The sequence below is a fragment of the Pan troglodytes genome, chromosome X (genome assembly GCF_028858775.2).
Source record: "Pan troglodytes isolate AG18354 chromosome X, NHGRI_mPanTro3-v2.0_pri, whole genome shotgun sequence".
Taxonomy (NCBI): domain Eukaryota; kingdom Metazoa; phylum Chordata; class Mammalia; order Primates; family Hominidae; genus Pan; species Pan troglodytes.
The window spans coordinates 75601761-75621208 of record NC_072421.2 but is presented as its reverse complement, the minus strand read 5'-3'; the positions used below and the strand labels follow the sequence as shown (position 1 = coordinate 75621208).

Sequence of the window (19448 nt, the reverse complement as noted above, 5' to 3'; positions counted from 1 at the left end):
AAGGCCATGCCTTACTCTGTTGCCCAGGCTGGAGTGCAGTGCCACAATAATGACTCACTGTAGCCTCGAACTCCTGGGCTCCAGCAGTCCTACTGCCTCAGCTTCCCAGGTAGCTATGACCACAGGCTCATGCCACCACTCCCAGTTAATTTTATTTTATTTTTTGTAGAGATGGGGTCTCACTTTATTGCCGAGGTTGGTCTGTATCTCCTGTGCTCAAGCAACCTTTCCCACTGTGGCCTCCCAAAGTGCTAAGATTACAGGCGTGAGCCACCATGCCCAGCCTGCATGAACTTTTTATATATTAGAATATTCACACATTGTTATCTGTTGCAGAGAGAATCTAACAATGTAATTTGGTTTTGCTTTCATGAAATAAGTCAAGATTTTCCTTTTCTGATTAAAAAGTTAAATGTCAACCAGGCGTGGTGACTCACACCTGTAAATCCCAACACTTGGGAAGCCAAGGCAGGTGGATCACCTGAGGTCAGGAGTTCGAGACTAGCCTGGCCAACATGGCGAAACCCCGTCTCTAAAAAAGCAAAAATTAGCCAGGCATGGTGTCACGTGCCTGTAATCCCAGCTACTCGGGAGTTTGAGGCATGAGAATCACTTGAACCCAGGAGGCGGAAGTTGCAGTGAGCCGAGATCGCGCTACTGCACTCCAGCCTGGGCGACGGAGTTAGATTTCATCTCAAAATAAATAAATAAATAAAAAAGTTAAATGTCATAAAAATTACCCTACCTAAATAAAGTCTAATATTTACTTTAACTTCTAGAAAAAAGATGAAGATACTGAACTTAAAATTTGAGAAATACTTGTTTTGCTCAATTAAAATAGATTTTTTTTAGCTGGATGTGGTACAACGCACTTGTAGTCCCAGCTACTTGTGAGGCTGGGACAGGAGGATGGCTTGAGGCCAGGAGTTAGAGGCTGCAGTGAGCTATGATCACACCACTGCACTTCAGTCTGGGCAGCAGAGCGAGACTCAATCTCTAAAAAAATGAATTTTTACGTGTTAGAAAAATAATTAATGTATCAGTTTTTTAAATTTTTTTAAAAAAATATGGAACACTTCACGAATTTGCATGTCATCCTTGCACAGGGGCCATGCTAATCTTCTCTGTATGATTCCAGTTTTAGTATATTTGCTGCCAAAGTAAGCATTTTACAGTTTTTAATCCAGTCAGTATATGTCCTTTCACTGCCTGACTTTTTACGAGATCAGGCACGTTCAGGGTGCTATGGCTGTAGACTTTGCCTGACTGTTTAAAAATTGCCTATTTCAGTGTTTATTCTTGGGAAAAGGCCATCAAAGTACATTACTGACATGAACTTAAATTATTAAACATTTTGGCAACATATACTGAAATAGTCACAATTTGATCTCCTAAGTTTCTTACCTAACAAAATGATCACAAATTAATAGACGTTTCTTTAGCATGTTCTGGGAACTGCTCTAAGCACTTTTAGATATATGAAAAGAGGAGGATACAAATATATACAGAGTGATGCTGTATATATGTATGTGCACATTTTCTTTTTCTTTTTTTTAAATCTGAGACAGGGTCTCACTCTGTCGCCCAGGCTGGAGTGCTGTGGAGAGATCATAACTCACTGCAGCCTTGACCTCCCTGGCTCAGGTGATCCTCCCACCTCAGCCTTCCTAGTAGGTGGGACTACAGACATGCATTGCCACACCTGGGTAATTTTTTGTAGAGATGGGGCCTCGCTACATTGTCCAGGCTGGTTTTGAACTCCTGGGCTCAAGCAATCCTTCTGCCTTGGCCTCCCCAAATGCTGTGATTTACAGGCGTGAGCCATCACACGCAGTCTATGAGTACATTTTCTTAGAGAATAAAAGGCTAACTTGTCTACACTGAGCATGTGTTAATACTCAGAAAAAGTATTTTATTTTTAATTTTTGTGGGTACATAGTAGGTGTATATATTTATGGGATACATGAGATGTTTTGATATATAGGCATGCAATGTGTAATAGTCACATGACGGAGACTCCAGTATCCATCCTTCAAGTATTTACCCTTTGTGTCATAAACAATCCAATTATACTTTTTTAGTTATTTTAAAATGTACAATTAAATTGTTATTGACTATAGTTATCCTGTTGTGCTATCAAATAGTAGGTCTTATTTATTCTATTTTTTTTTGTACCCATTAGCCATCCGTACTTCCCCCGGCATTCCCCAACTACCGTTCCCAGCCTCTGGTAACCATCCTTCTACTCTCTGTGTCCATGACTTCAATTGTTTTCATTTTTTGATCCCACAAATAAGTGAGAACATGTGATTTTTTTTTTCTGTACCTGAATTGTTTCACTTAATGACTTCCAAGGCTGGGCATGGTGGCTCACTCCTGTAATCCCAGCACTTTGGGAGACCAAGGGGGGCAGATTATTTGAGGTCAGAAGTTCTAGAGTACCCTGGCCAACGTGGTAAAACCCCGTATCTACTAAAATACAAAAATTAGCTGGGCGTAGTGGTGCACACCTGTAATCCCAGCTACTCAGGAGGCTGAGGCAGGAGAATTGTTTGAACCTGGAAGGCAGAGGTTGAAGTGAGCCAAGCTGGTGCCACTGCACTCCAGCCTGGGTGACAGAGCGAGACTCCATCTCAACAATAATAATAATAATGATTTCCAGTTCCATGTTGTTGCAAGTGACAGGATTTTTTTTTTTTTTTCTTTTTTTTTTTTGAGACGGAGTCTCGCTCTGTCACCCAGGCTGGAGTGCAGTGGCGCGATCTCGGCTCACTGCAAGCTCCGCCTCCCGGGTTCACGCCATTCTCCTGCCTCAGCCTCCCGAGTAGCTGGGACTACAGGCGCCCGCTACCACGCCCGGCTAATTTTTTGTATTTTTAGTAGAGACGGGGTTTCACCGTGTTAGCCAGGATGGTCTCGATCTCCTGACCTCGTGATCCGCCTGCCTCGGCCTCCCAAAGTGCTGGGATTACAGGCGTGAGCCACCGCGCCCGGCCAGGATCTTATTTTTTTAATGACTGAATAGTACTCCATTGTATATATGTACCACGTTTTCTTTATCCATTCATCTGTTGATGGACATTTAGGTTGCTTCCAAATGTTGGCTATTGGGAACAGTGCTACAACAAACATGGGAGTACAGATATCTCTTTGGTATACTGATTTATTTTTCTGTGGGTGTATACCCAAGCAGTGGGATTGCTGGATCATATGGTGGTTCAATTTTTAGTTTTTTGAGGAACCTCCAAACTGTTCTCCTTAGTGGTTATACTAACTTACATTCCCCCCAACAGTGTACAACAGTGTACAAGGGTTCCCTTTTTTCCACATCCTCGCCAGCATTTATTATTGCTTGTCTTTTGGATATAAGCCATTTTATCTGGGGTGAGATGATAGATATCTCATTGCAATTTTTATTTGCATTTCTCTGATGATCATTGATGTTGAGTAGTTTTTTTATGCCTACTTGCCATTTGTATGTCTTCTTTTGAGAAACGTCTATTGAAATATTTTCTTTTTTTGTGGTGGCTCACGCCTGTAATCCCAGCACTTTGGGAGGCCGAGGCGGGTGGATCATGAGGTCAGGAGATCGAGACCATCCTGGCTAACACAGTGAAACCCCATCTCTACTGAAAAAAAATACAAAAAAATTAGCTGGGCATGGTGGCAGGCACCTGTAGTCCCAGCTACTTGGGAGGCTGAGGCAGGAGAATGGCGTGAACCCGGGAGGTGGAGCTTGCAGTGAGCTGAGATCACACCACTGCACTCCAGCCTGGGCGACAGAGCAAGACTCCGTCTCAAAAAAAAAAAAAAAAAGATTTTATGTTTTTTCGATCAGATCATTAGTTTTTTTCCTGTAGAGTTGTTTGAGCTCCTTTTATATTCTGGTTATTAACCCTTTGTCACATGGGTACTGTGCAAATATTTTCTCCCATTCTGTGGATTGACTCCTCACTTTGTCGATTGTATCCTTTGCTCTGCAGAAGCTTTTAAACTTGATGTGATCTCATTTGTCTATTTTTGCTTTGGTTGCCTGTGCTTCTGGGGTATTACTCAAGAAATTTTTGCCCAGACTAATGTCCTGGAGAGTTTCCCCAGTGTTTTCTTATAGTTGTTTCATATTAATAGTTTGCAGTCTTAGGCCAGGCACAGTGGCTCACACCTGTAATCCCAATGCTTTGGGAGGCCAAGACGGGCAGATCACTTGAGGCCAGGAGTTCGAGACCAGCCTGGCCAACATGGTGAAACCCTGTCTCTACTAAAAATACAAAAATTAGCCGGGTGTGGTGGTGTGTGCCTGTAGTCCCAGCTACTTGGGAGGCTGAGGCAGGAGGATTGCTTGGCCCAGGAAGTGGAGGTTGCAGTGAGCCAAGATCATGCCACTGCACTCCAGCCTGAGCAACAGAGCAAGACTCTTGTCTTTTATTTATGTGTGTGTGTGTGTGTATATATATATGTGTGTGTGTGTGTATATATACACATATATATATACATATATATATACATATATGCGTATATATATACATATATATATACACATATATGCGTATATATATATATATGGTGTACGGTCTTAGATTTAAGTCTTTAATCCATTTTGACTTGATTTTCCTATATGGCAAGAGATAGGGGTCTAGTTTTGTTCTGCCTATGGATATCCAGTTCTCCTGGCACCTTTTATTGAAGAGACTGTGTTTTCTCCAGTGGATGTTCTTGGCACCTTTGTTGAAAATGAGTTCACTGTAGGTGTATGGGTTTGTTTCTGAGTTGTCTTCTGTCCCACTGGTCTGTATGTCTGTTTTTATGCCAGTACTATGCTGTTTTGGTTACTATAACTCTATAGTATAATTTGAAGTCAAGTAATATGATTCCTCCAGTTTTGTTCTTTTTGCTTAGGATAGCTTTGACTATCATTGGTCTTTTGTGATTTCATATAAATTTTGTTTTTTCTATTTCTGTGAAGTCGTCATTGGTATTTTAATAAGGATTGCATTGAATCTATAGATTGCTTTAGATAGTATGGACATTTTAACAACATCCATTCTTCTAATCCATGAACATGGAACATCTTTCCATTTTTCGATGTCCTCTTCAATTTCTTTCAGCAGTGTTTTATAGTTTTCATCATAGAGTTCTTTCACTTCTTTGGTTAAGTTAACCCTTTTCCCATTTGCCCCGAGAATACTCACTGGCAGTGCTTGTGGCTGCAGTGTTTACCCTGAGATAACTCTGCCACAAAATATCGTGCTTTAATTATTGTTTTCACATCCACTCTAGTATATCAGCTTTGGAAACAAAATTGATATGTTAGATATCACTGGGTTCAAGTGATCCATTACCACTACTGAAAACAGAGTGCTGTAAATAGAATAATATACTAATATACTAGACATCAGTCCATTTGTATTTCCATTATAGTGGTATTTCCATTTACAAAATATAGTAATTCTTGATCACTGAAAATGTCAAATCCTAGAAAATGTAGCATTCCACGTGTAATGTTTACACCATTCTTGAACAGTTGTTGGCCAAAGATTCATTTGATGGATTCAATTTTTCTGAAATAGACTATTCTGATGATTCAGACGATTCTGATGTTAGTTCTGTTTAGTAATAACTCCAACAACAGTTTTTGTTTTATTTTCACATTGAAAATCAGTCAGATTTACTTCAGCCTCAAAGAGCGTGATTATATAAAATTAAATGAGCATTGGCAGCAAGCTGCACTTCTTTTTTGTAAATTAGAAAAGAAAGAGAAATATTGTTTAACATTTACACATTAAGCCCTAGTCATATTGTGTAACAATTAGAAAAGGCAAAAGAATTGTTCCATAAGTAAAACAAAACTGAAAGTTGATTTTCTTTTCTTTTCTTTTCTTTTTTTTTTTTTGAGACAGAGGCTCGCTTTTTCGCCTAGGCTGGAGTGCAGTGGCGCGATCTTGGTTCACTGCAAGCTTTGCCACCTGGGTTCAAGCGATTATCCTGCCTCAGCCTCCCGAGTAGCTGGGATTACAGGTGCCTGCCGCCACGTCTGGCTAATTTTTTTTGTAGTTTTTAGTAGAGATGGGGCTTCATCATCTTGGCCAGGCTGGTCTTGAACTCCTGACCTCGTGATCCACCCGCCTTGGGCTCCCAGAGTGCTGGGGTTACAGGCATGAGCCACAGCGCCCGGCCGAAAATTGATTTTCTTATCAGTCACTAAGTATGTTACCCTAGAACAAACTTGTCCAGTCTGTGGGCCACATGCGGCCCAACACAAATTTGTCAACTTCCTTAAAACATTATGAGGGTTTTTTTCTGCAATTTTTTTTTTTTCAGCTTATCAGCTATCATTAGTGTTAGTGTATTTTATTTGTGGCCCAGGACAGCTCTTCTTCCAGTGCGGCCCTGGGAAGCCAAAAGATTGGACACCCCTGCCCTAGAGCTTCCTTTGCTGTTGGACACATGCTTCCCTACATCCCTATCTCTATAGTTCTTAGCCATTTTTAGTCCGGGGATTGAAAGAGCTTCAAATCATGACAATCCATACTTGGGCATTTGGGGATTAGTATTTGTAGTTCACTTTAATAACTGCTGTGCTAATGTAGGACATGACATGTGGGATTAGTGGAGAGAGCTATGAATCTAGGGCTAGGGATCAGATTTTTTTTCTCATTCAAATAAGAAATCCATGTTTATTGAGTTACATATATAAGGCTGTGTAGTTATCTGTGCATGAATAAAGTACTTTCAAGTGAGGCTATCACAATGAAGTCATCAGATGTCTAAGTTAATGTTTATCAATAATACTACAAGGCCACTTTTAGGGGTTTTAAAGTTCAATAAATAAGTAAGCCGGGCACAGTGGCTCATGCCTGTAATCCCAGCTCTTTGGGAGGCTGAAGCGGGAAGATCACTTGAGCCCAGGAGATCAACACCAGCCTGGGCAATGTAGTGAGACACCGTCTTCTCAAAAAAATTAAAAAATTAGCCAGGCATGGTGGCACACATCTGTAGTCCCAGCTACTCAAGAGGCTGTAGTGGGAGGATTGCTTGAGCCCAGGAGGTTGAGACTGCAGTGAGCTGTGATTGTGCCACTGCACTTCAGCCTGGGCAACAGAGCAAGACCCTGACTCAAAAAAAAAAAAAGAAAACCAAAAAACCAAATGGGTGATTTTCTTGTCGATAGTAACAGTGTTTCTAACAGTAAACCTTTCAGTGTGATGGCTTTAAAGGAATTCATTATTTCATACATTTGAATTGCATAATTATATAAAGGAGTTACTCTATTACATTGCAATGGAGCAAATTAAAGGGGAGGGCAGATTCCTGAAGATTAAGAAATAGGGATGAAAATTGTTGAAAAGTTGAGATTTATCAATAATGTATACCCCTTCCTTTTCACTCTCTGAAAGTATAGACTGCCAGGCCAGGCATGGTGGCTCACGCCTGTAATCCCAGCACTTTGGGAGGCCGAGGTAGGCGGCTCATGAGGTCAGGAGATCGAGACCATCCTGGCCAACAAGGTGAAACCCCGTCTCTACTAAAAATACAAAAAATTAGCTGGGCGCAGTGGCGGGCGCCTGTAGTCCCAACTACCCTGGAGGCTGAGGTGGGAGAATGGCATGAACCCAGGAGGCAGAGCTTGCAGTGAGCCGAGATCGCGCCACTGCACTCCGGCCTGGGCGAAAGAGCGAGACTCCGTCTCAAAAATAAAATAAAATAAAATAAAATAAAAAAAGAAAGTATAGACTGCCATGGTTATTTATTATACTCAACCTGCTCATTTTACTCTCCTTTTATTTTTCTGCAGTAATGTGTGTGGCTGGTATTGGACTTGTTGTATTATTCTTCAGTTGGATGCTCTCTATTTTTAGATCTAAATATCATGGCTACCCATACAGGTATGATTCTTATTTTTTGTTTATACAGTGATTACCAATACCTGGAATGATTAGAGTTGATATTGCTTTATAATATCCTTCTTTTTGCTTTGCTTCCAAACTATTTTAGCTTATAAAGGAAAGACATAGGCTTTATTTTTATTTATTCATCTATTTATTTATTTATTATTTATTTATTTATTTTTGAGATGGAGTTTTGCTCTTGTTGCCCAGACTGGAGTGCAATGGCGCAATCTCGGCTCACTGCAACCTCTGCCTCCCAGGTTCAAGCGATTCTCCTGCCTCAGCCTCCCAAGTAGTTGCGATTACAGGCGTGTGCCAGCATGCCCGGCTAATTTTGTATTTTTAGTAGAAACGGGGTTTCACCATGTTGATCAGGTCTTGGACTCCTGACCTCAAGTGATCCACCCGCCTCATCCTCCCAAAGTGCTGGGATTATAGGCATGAGCCACTGAGCCCGGCCTATTCATTTATTTTCAGAGACAGGGTCTCACTCTGTCACTCAGGCTGAAGTGTAATGGCGTGTTCATAGCTCATTGTAACCTTGAACTCCTGAGCTCAAGCCATCATTTCACCTCAGCTTCCCAAGAGGCTAGGACTACAGCTGCACATGACCACACCCAGCTAATATTTTTATTTTTTGTAAAGACAGGGTCTTGCTATGTTACCCAGGCTGGTCTTGAACTTCTGGCATCAAGCGAGTCTCCTGCTCAGCCTCCCAGAGGGCTGGGATTATAGGCATTAGCCAGCCACCATGCCCAAACAGCTGTAATTCAGATATGTTCCCATATAAAAATTAATTATAGTATAATGGACAATATTAGTATGTGATTTCTCAGGAACATCTTTTAGATTTATTTTGCCATACCTAATTTATTCTAGAAATCTCTATAATACATAATGATTAGAACATTTTATGCCATTATCTATTCACATAGCTCCTTGTCTGCATATTATACTTCCTTTTGAAGAAGAAATGATTTTTTTTAATGTTAAAAACTTCTTCTCGCCTCTACTTTTTTTAAAGAAATAGAGTGCCACTGCACTCCAGTCTGAGTAATAGAGTGAGACCCCATCTCAAAAATAATAATTATAATAATTTATCCTCTACAGAATACTAATTGAGATGTGAGGGTAATTTTGCTGGGACTTCTGTTAATTATTTGATCAGCAGAGTTGATTCAATAGCAATGTCGTGTGCCTGTAGTCCCAGCTACTCAGAAGGCTAAGACAGAATGATCACTTGAGCGTGGGAGTCCCAGACCAGACTGGGCAACACAGTGAGACCCCATCTCTAAAAAAATGAAAAAATAAAATTATTAATTAGTGTCTCTATTCAGGAGATATTTTAACTTGAGGTTATTCTATTTCCTTTTGTCATAAGACTAACGGGTCTCTCAGTGTTTCTCACTTTTTGTTATTGATACCCAAAGATTATCATGTACGTACCAAAATGCTCTTTTATCTGTTAAAACCAACATACTGCTTATTGATTAAAAGTAAAGCCTACTTTTCTTTCAGAGACTAATAGATTGGAATATATTTTTGTTTCAGCTTTCTGATGAGTTAAAAAGGTCCCAGAGATATATAGACACTGGAGTACTGGAAATTGAAAAACGAAAATCGTGTGTGTTTGAAAAGAAGAATGCAACTTGTATATTTTGTATTACCTCTTTTTTTCAAGTGATTTAAATAGTTAATCATTTAACCAAAGAAGATGTGTAGTGCCTTAACAAGCAATCCTCTGTCAAAATCTGAGGTATTTAAAAATGATTATCCTCTTAACCTTCTCTTCCCAGTGAACTTTATGGAACATTTAATTTAGTAGAATTAAGTATATTATAAAAATTGTAAAACTACTACTTTGTTTTAGTTAGAACAAAGCTCAAAACTACTTTAGTTAACTTGGTCATCTGATTTTATATTGCCTTATCCAAAGATGGGGAAAGTAAGTCCTGACTAGGTGTTCCCACATATGCCTGTTACAGATAACTACATTAGGAATTCATTCTTAGCTTCTCCATCTTTGTGTGGATGTGTATACTTTACGCATCTTTCCTTTTGAGTAGAGAAATTATGTGTGTCATGTGGCCTTCTGAAAATGGAACACCATTCTTCAGAGCACACGTCTAGCCCTCAGAAAGACAGTCGTTTCTCCTCCTCCTTGCATATTTCCTACTGAAATACAGTGCTGTCTATGATTGTTTTTGTTTTGTTGTTTTTTTGAGACAGGTTCTCGCTGTGTCACACAGGCTGGAGTGCAGTGGCGTGAGCTCGGCTGACTGCAAACTCTGCCTCCCAGATTTAAGCGATTCTCCTGTCACAGCTTCCCAAGTAGCTGGGATTTACAGGTGTGCACCGCCATGCCAGGCTAATTTTTGTGTTTTTAGTAGAGACAGGGTTTCGCCAAGTTGTCCAGGCTGGTCTTGAACTCCTGGGCTCAAGTGATCCGCCCGCCTCGGTCTCCCAAAGTGCGAGGATGACATGTGTGAGCTACCACACCAGCAATGTCTATGCTTCTCCATAGCTGTGAACATGAAAAGACATCTATTGGGAGGCCGAGGCAGGTGGATTGCTTGAGGCCAGGAGTTAGAGACCAGCCTGGCCAACAAGGCAAAACCCCGTCTCTACTAAAAATATGAAAATTAGCTGGGCTTGGTGGCTCATGCCTATAATCCTAGCTACTTGGGAGGCTGAGGCACGAGACTTGCTTAATACCTGGGAGGCGGAGATTGCAGTGAGCCGAGATCACGCTACTGTGCTCCAGCCTGAGTGATAGAGTGAGACTCTGTCTCAAAAAAAAGTATCTCTAAATACAGGATTATGATTTCTGCTTGAGTATGGTGTTAACTACCTTGTATTTAGAAAGATTTCAGATTCATTCCATCTCCTTAGTTTTCTTTTAAGGTGACCCATCTGTGATAAAAATATAGCTTAGTGCTAAAATCAGTGTAACTTATACATGGCCTAAAATGTTTCTACAAATTAGAGTTTGTCACTTATTCCATTTGTACCTAAGAGAAAAATAGGCTCAGTTAGAAAAGGACTCCCTGGCCAGGCGCAGTGACTTACGCCTGTAATCTCAGCACTTTGGGAGGCCAAGGCAGGCAGATCACGAGGTGAGGAGTTCGAGACCATCCTGGCCAACATGGTGAAACCCCATCTCTACTAAAAATATAAAAATTAGCTGGGTGTGGTGGCAGGAGCCTGTAATCCCAGCTACACAGGAGGCTGAGGCATGAGAATCACTTGAACTCAGGAGATGGAGGTTTCAGTGAGCCAAGATCACACCACTGCACTCCAGCCTGGCAACAGAGCGAGACTCCATCTCAAAAAAAAAAAAAAAAGAAAGAAAGAAAGAAAAGGACTCCCTTAGAATGGGAAAGGGAAATCATAAAATATTGAGCTGATGCCTGTATATAGAAATTAAGCATTTCTCGAAAGCTGTTCTATGTTTTGCTGTTATTTTAGTCTTTATTCTCTTCCTTTAGGTGGAGAAACAAAGTACCAATTTGAAGGGATTTTTTTTATTTTGTCTTTTGTTTTCTGTCAGTAGAAATAACCATATGTGCTAACCAAATTTCTGTGAAGAATGTTTTCATGGTTATCATTATATCTAACTATAACCTCCCCCATAGTTATGAAGAGTAACCTGAAATGCCACTATTGTGGAAATAGGATAATTGTAATTGTGAAAAAATAATTTTAAGGAAATATTACAAGTATTACATTAAAAAGATACTATGACTGCCACCTGCCATTTACCTTCTAATAACCCTGCCATGTGGTTTGCAGAAAGAGATGGATACAGTAGCCTCAGAAGAAATATTTTATGTGGGTTTTTTGTTTTTCGTTACTAGATTTCATGGATGAGGGGATATGATTGACCTTTTACTTTTTAATGGAGCAGCCAGTTTTTGTTAATTACTCACTTGTAAATTGTGAGATTCTGAATTCCTTACCTGCTATTCTTGTACTTGTCTCAGGCCAAATCTATGCTGTGGTTCTTATGAGACTTGTATGAAGATGCCCTGATTTGTACAGATTGACCACGGGAATACTACTGCCATGTAATCTGTATAGTTACAGATAATTTGTCATGAACATTGACAGAATGACAATTTTTTGTATTTGCTTTTTCTCCCTTTAAGAGCACATTCTTCTGTAAGGAGAAAGGCAGCATTCTGGCTAAAATGTGTAGAAGGTAATTTACTACACTTATAAAATAGTGTTACTTTTGTGAAAATTTTGAATTAGCTTTCATATGAAGTGCCTTAAGTAGACTCTTCATTTACTTTTCTGGTAATGGTTTAAATATCATTTGTTATGCATTTTTAAGATACAATTCAGAATGACACATTGTAGTGGCAAAGATAACCAAATGTCTGGCTGTTTGCTTTTTGACCATATCAATAAACTTTTACAATCTAAATTCTGAGTTTTTGATTACCATCTAAAGAGGAGTGAGTTTTAAACACTAAACTAGAATTGTAAAATTAGGATTTTACATTTTGAAGTTATAATTAAATTAATTTAAATTTCATATTGTCCTAAGGACAGTTTGATGGGACAGTTTCTTTAAGTATTTCTGGATTGGGATATATTATTCTAGGAATCTATACATGGTCCCTCATTCTTAATGTTGTTACCCATTAGGTGAGTCAAAACAACCAAGATGAGTAGATAAATGACTGTTTGCAACAATTGATCTACCTTTCGTCCCAGACAGTGAACATTCCTTGACTAGGTAATTTCCTTTTGATAATAAAAACTTGATTTGAAAGTTACCCTGGCAGATTATAAGTTATATGAAACTAGACAGCAGCTCTTCTGCAAACATGGAGTAGAAACACTGCACAGGAAGTAAAGAGATCTGGCTTTTAGCCCTTGCTCTGTTTCTGTCTAACTATATGACCATAGGTGTCACCTGAACCTCTCTGAACATATTTCTTTATACTAAGTAAAGTGTATTAGGCTAAATTACCTTAGTAGTCCTTCCTGCTCTATTGTTCTATTATGCAAAATATTAAAGATGCACTTAAATTTGAATAGATATTATTTTTATATCCAGATTTGGTGCTGAATTAAAATCAATTGAAATGGAGGATATTCTGCAGTCAGATTTCTGAAGAAGCTAGGAAATGCTGGTGGAGGCCATTATAACTACAAATTGCTTAATATGCATTGAAATATTTTTTAGAAAGGATGCACTTGGAACTCTATTAGACCATTATTGCGTTGCTCTAAAGAAATACCTGAGATTGGGTACTTTATAAAGAAAAGAGGTTTAATTGGCTCACAGTTCTGCAGGGTGTACAGGAAACATGATGCTGGCATCTGCTCAGCTTTTGGGGAAGCTTCAGGAAACTTACAGTCATGGTGGAAGGCAAAGGGGGAGCAAGCACATCACATGGCCAGAGCAGGAGCAAAAAGGTGAGGGGAGTTGGCAGACACTTTTCAATGACCAGATCTCGCGATAACTCACTATCACAAGGACAGTACCAAAGGGATGGTACTAAACCATTCATGAGAAACCTGCCCCCCATCCAGTCATTTCCCACCAGGCCCCACCTCCATCATTGGGAATTACAATTGAATGTGAGATTTGGGTGGGGACAAAGATCCAAACCATATCGGAACCCATATGTTAATAAGATTTTTTTTTTTTTTTTTGAGACGCAGTAGTCTCGCATTGTCACCCAGGCTGAAGTGCAGTGGGGCAGTCTCGGCTCCCTGCAGCCTCCACCTCCCGAGTTCAAGCGATTCTCATGTCTCAGCCTCCCGAGTAGCTTGGACTACAGGCAAACACCACCCCACGCCTGGCTAATTCTTGTATTTTTAGTAGAGACGGTTTCACCATGTTGACAAGCCTGGTCTCAAACTCCTGACCTCAGGTGATCCACCTGTCTCGCCCTCCCAAAATGCTGGGATTACAGGAGTGAGCCACCGCGCCCAACCTTGAGGTCTTGATTTACATGGGTTCTGCCCAATTCTGAGCAAGAATGAGATCAGCAACTGTAATAGTATGCTGTTACAACAGAAAGTCAAAGCCAAAAGGATCTTAGATACCATTTAAATCAGCCCCTTCATTTTGACTGCTGAAGAAACCTGCCATAGAAAAGTGAAGCAATTTACTGAAGTTTATTCCAGGGAAGTACCTACAGGTTTCCTCTTTAGCTGCAAATTCCCTATGGATTACATTTCAAGTGTAGATGCAAATTACTCCCTTGACGCTTGGAAACCATACTGTAGTTCAAGCTTATCCAACCCTCAGCCCATGGGCCGCATGCAACCCAGGATGGCTTTGAATGCAGCCCAACACAAATTCATAAACTTAATTAAAACATTATGAGTTTTTTTCTGATTATTTTTTAGCCCATCAGCTATCATTAGTGTTAGGGTACTTTATGGGTAGCCCAAGACAATTCTTCCAATGTGGCCCAGGGAAGCCAGAAGATTGGACACCCCTGCTATAGTTTGTGCTCACTAGGTTTGCTTCCTGACATCTAGATTGCTTGGAGAAGAGTCCTAATGAGAGAGAGATTTCCCTAGAGGAGCTGAGCAGACTTCCTAAAGAGGAAGGAGTTTAATCTACCTTTAATCTGTGAATGTAGAATTTAGGTGGGGAGACTGTATATTAGGGTTCTGTAGAGGAACAGAACTAATAGGATAGATGTATATATGAAGGGGAGTTTAGGCTGGGCACAGTGGCTCACACCTATAATCCCAGCACTTTGGGAGGCCCAAGTGGGTGGATCACTTTGAGGCCAGGAGTTCAACACCAGCCTGGCCAACATGAAACCCTATCTCTACTAAAAATACAAAAATTAGCCGGGCATGGTGGCATGCACCTGTAATCCCAGGATTACAGGAGAGGCTGAGGCAGGAGAAATCGCTTGAACCCAGGGGGCGGAGATTGCAGTGAGCCAAGATTGAGCCATTGCACTCCAGCCTGGGCAGCAGAGCAAGACTCTGTCTCAAAAAAAAAAAAAGAGTGGGGGAGTTTATTAAGGAATATTGACTCACACAATCAAAAGGCAAAGTCCCACAATAGACCATCTGCAAGCTGAGGAGGAGCAAGGAAGTCAGCCCATGTCCCAAAACCTCAAAAGTGGGGAAGCCAACAGTGCAGCCTTCAGTGTGGCCGAAGGCCCAACAGCTCCTGGCAAACCACTGGTGTAAGTCCAAGAGTCTAAAAGCTGAAGAACTTGGAGTCCAATGTTCCAGGGCAGGAAGCATCCAGCACGGGAGAAAGATGAAGGCCAGAAGACTCAGCAAGTGAAGTCTTTCCACGTTCCGCCTGCATTTATCCTAGCCATGCTGAGAGCAGATTAAATGGTGCCCACCCAGATTGAGGGTGGGTCTACCTCTCCCAGTCACTGACTCAAATGTTAATCTCCTTTGGCAACACCCTCACAGACACACTCAGGAACAATATTTTGCATCCTTCAATCCAATCAAGTTGACACTCAGTCATCACAGAGGGAGGTAGCTGGCAAGATGGCCAAATAGGAACAGCTCCGGTCTGCAGCTCCCAGCGAGATCAACGCAGAAGGCAGGTGATTCCTGCATTTCCAACTGAGCCTCCTCTAGTGATACCCAGGCAAGCAGGGTGTGGAGTGGACCTCCAGCAGACTCCAGCAGACCTGCAGCAGAGGGGCCTGACTGTTAGAAGGAAAACTAACAAACAGAAAGGAATAGTATCAACATCACCAACATCAAAGACCAAAGGTAGATAAATCCACAAAGATGGAGAGAAACCAGTGCAAAAAGGCTGAAAACTCCAAAAACCAGAACACCTCTTCTCTTCCAAAGGGTCACAACTCCTCACCAGCAAGGGAACAAAACTGGACGGAGAATGAGTTTGATGAATTGACAGAAGTAGGCTTCAGAAGGCAGGTAAAGACAAACTCTTCCGAGCTAAAGGAGCATGTTGTAACCCAATATAAGGAAGCTACGAACCTGGAAACAAGATTAGACGAATTGCTAACTAGAATAACAAGTTTAGAGAAGAACATAAATGACCTGATGGCGCTGAAAAACACAGCACGAGAACTTCATGAAGCATACACAAGTATCAATAGCCGAATCGATCAAGTGGAAGAAAGGATATCAGAGATTGAAGATCAACTCAATGAAATAAAGCAGGAAGACAAGATTAGAGAAAAAAAGAGTGAAAAGAAATGAACAAAGCCTCCAAGAAATATGGGACTATGTGAAAAGACCAAATCTACATTTGATTGTTGTACCTGAAAGCGATGGGGAGAATGGAACCAAGTTGGAAAACACTCTTCAAGATATTATCCAGGAGAACTTCCCCAACCTAGCAAGGCAGACCAACATTCAAATTCAGGAAATACAGAGAACACCACAAAGATATTCCTCGAGAAGAGCAACCCCAAGAAACATAATTGTCAGATTCACCAAGGTTGAAATGAAAAAAATGTTAAGGGCAGCCAGAGAGAAAGGTCGGGTTACCCACAAAGGGAAGCCCATCAGATTAACAGTGGATCTCTCAGCAGAAACCCTACAAGCCAGAAGAGAGTGGGGGCCAATATTCAACATTCTTAAAGAAATGGCAAAGACTTGGAACTAACCCAAATGCCCATCAATGATAGACTAGATAAGGAAAATGTGGCACATATACACCATGGAATACTATGCAGCCATAAAAAAGGATCAGTTCATGTCCTTTGCAGGGACATGGATGAAGCTGGAAACCATCATTCTCAGCAAACTAACACAGGAACAGAAAACCAAACACTGCATGTTCTCACTGCTAAGTGGGAGTTGAACAATGAGAACACATGGACACAGGGAGGGGAACATCACACACCGGGGCCTGCTGGGGGGTGAGGGGTGGGGGGAGGGATAGCATTGGGAGAAATACCTAATGTAGATGACGGGTTGATGGGTGCAGCAAACCACCATGGCACATGTATACCTATGTAACAAACCTGCGTGTTCTGCACATGTACCCCAGAACTTAAAGTATAATAATAAAAAAAATCATCACAGAGACAGACTTTTATTTAGAAGAGAGGCAGGAACAATCACCTAGAGATTACTGTTCAGAAGTTTGTGTTTGTACATCCCTTAAACTCTGTGTTCTCAACTTGGCCTGTGCATAATAAAGGAGTTAATTATGACTGCCTGTCACTAATAATAAGGGAAATGCAAATCAAAACCAGAATGAGATACCACCTCATACCATTAGGATGGCTACTATCAAAAAACCAGTCACCTGTAGTCCTAGCTACTCAGGAGGCTGAGGCAGGAGGATCGCTTGGCCCAGGAGTTTGAGGTTACAGTGAGCTGTGATCACGCCACTGCACTCCAGCCTGAGCAACAGAGCAATACCTGTCTCTAAAACAAACAAACAAAAAAATGTTGGCAAGGATATAAAGAAATTGTAACCCTTGTGTACCGTTGGTGGAAATGTAAATTGGTGTAGCCACCATAGAAAACAGTCTAGAATTGCCTCAAAAAATTAAAAATCAAATTACCATAGAGTCCACCAATTCCACTTTAGGGTATATGCTCAAAGGAATTGAAAGCAGGGACTTGAAAAGATACTTGTACACTCATGTTCATAGTAGCATTATTCACAATAGCCAAAAAGTAGAAGCAACCCAAGTGTCCATCCACGGATGAACAGATAAACAAAATGTGGTATATACCTACAATGGGACATTATTCAGCCTTAAAGAGGAAGAAAGTTCATTCTGCAACATGGAAGAACCTTGAGGACATGATGCTAAGTGAAATAAGCCAGTCACAAAAAGACAAATACTGTATGATTCCACTTATATTAGGTACCTAGAGTAGTCAAATTCATAGGGACAGAAAGAAGAAAGGTGGTTGCCAGGGGCTGGGGAGAAGGGGGATTGGGGTGTTGTTTAATGGGTATAGAGTTTCAGTTTTGCAAGATGAAAAGAGTTCTGGAAATTGGTTGCACAACAATGTGAATGCACTTAACAATAATGAATATATATTTTTAAATGATTAAGCTGAGCACAGTGGTTTGTATCTTAGTCCCAGCCACTCAGGAGGCTGAGGCAGGAGGATCGTTTGAGCCCAGAAGTTCAAGGCTGCAGTGTGCTATGATCCTGTCTGTGTATAGCTGCTGCACTCCAGTCTGGGCAGTGTAGTGAGATCCTCATCTCTTAAAAAATATATAAATAAATAAAAAGAATGGTAAATTTTATGTGTATTTTACTACAATTATTATTTGTTAATACCAGTGCCTGGGCCCCAAACCTGTATTGGTACATCTCCACCGACACCACCTTGTATTTGTTCTTTCATGTGGGTCCTGAAAATATGAATACAGCTGAATAGAGTATGACTCATAGTGGAAAAGTTGAGAGATGGTCTTCAGCCACTTTTGGGTGATAGTTTAAGCACATTCGGCTAAACCTTGCCTACAGCATCAGTGATGATTTGTATTAATATATTCCAATGAGTGCTTCCTAAATAATGACTTCCAGCTGGGAAAATCTCATTAAGATGTGTTGGCTCCATCCGACATCCAGGCTCAGAAATGATCCATTTGGTCTAAACCTTCCAGCTTATCGTGCCTGCTCCTGGCTTTGTGACCAGTAGATGTGTCAGAGGCGTTTCTGAACTCCTACTAAAGGGAATAGTTCCTAGATTTCGGCTGCCTAAGAGCTTACAGAGCGATAATGGCCCATCTTTCACAGCGACAGTTACCCAAAACATATCTTCAGCCCTAGGAATTCAGTACCGCCTTCACTCGGCATGGAGACCATAGTCTTAGGGAAAGTAGAAAGTGTTAATCAAACCCTAAAAAGGACTCTTTCTAAACTATGCCAAGAAACATCAGAAACCTGGCTGTCTTTATTACCTGCAGCTTTATTACAGGCTAGAATGGCCCCTAAGGGAAATCTGCAGCTCAGCCATTTTGAAATAATGTATGGAAGGCTTTTCATAACTACTGACTTCCTAATAGATATAGATACTTTCAAGCTACAGAATTGTGTGATCAACTTAGGGCAAGTGCAAAAGGCACACCTTGAATATGGAAATCGAAGACTCCCTTCCCCCACTAAGGAAGAGAATTTTGTTAAAACTCAGCCGGGAGATTGGGTCCTATTATAAACTTGGAAGGAAGGATCCCCAGCAGATCAACTTTCCCCAAAATGGAAGGGACCCTATCAAATTCTCCTTAGTGCCCCAACTGCAGTTAAACTTCTGGGAATAAGCAGCTGAGTTCACCTATCTTGAATTAAACCTGTCTCTTATGAAGTCCCATAGGCCGACAGAACACAAGAGACTGATTCTGTTTATTCCTGTGAGCCAATCAGTGACCTCCGACTACTGTTCAGAAGATATGAAAGGGATGGGTAACATAAAGATATGGATTGGCATTCTACTTTTGGGTTTAAGTTGGAATCATGGAGCGAGTAACTTATTTACTGAGTGGGCACAGACTTTATCTTCTCTATATAATCAAACTATTGGCTATGTGGACATTTTAACAGCAGCCCAAGGGGGACTTTGTGCTTTGATCAAAACCAAATGTGTGTATGTTCCAGACTATTC

General features: G+C 40.9%; 1 protein-coding gene and 1 non-coding gene across 3 annotated transcripts in view; one reads left to right on the top strand and one right to left on the bottom strand.

The window, feature by feature from the left end:
* The window catches only part of MAGT1 (magnesium transporter 1), a 69359-nt gene extending 57044 nt beyond the window's left edge, over positions 1-12315 (top strand). For both annotated transcript variants that reach the window (XR_010154703.1, XM_016943659.3), the window contains 2 exons: positions 7793-7883; positions 9438-12315. Coding sequence is in view for 1 of the 2 variants with exons in the window: in XM_016943659.3 (XP_016799148.1) it covers positions 7793-7883; positions 9438-9453 (107 nt within the window). In the remaining variant the exon portion in view is untranslated. The remainder of the gene's footprint in view (positions 1-7792; positions 7884-9437) is intronic.
* On the bottom strand, positions 1062-1164 carry LOC112207126 (U6 spliceosomal RNA). Its single transcript, XR_002941596.1, has one exon. It is a non-coding gene; the product is annotated as a U6 spliceosomal RNA (small nuclear RNA).
* Positions 12316-19448: the final 7133 nt, after the last annotated feature.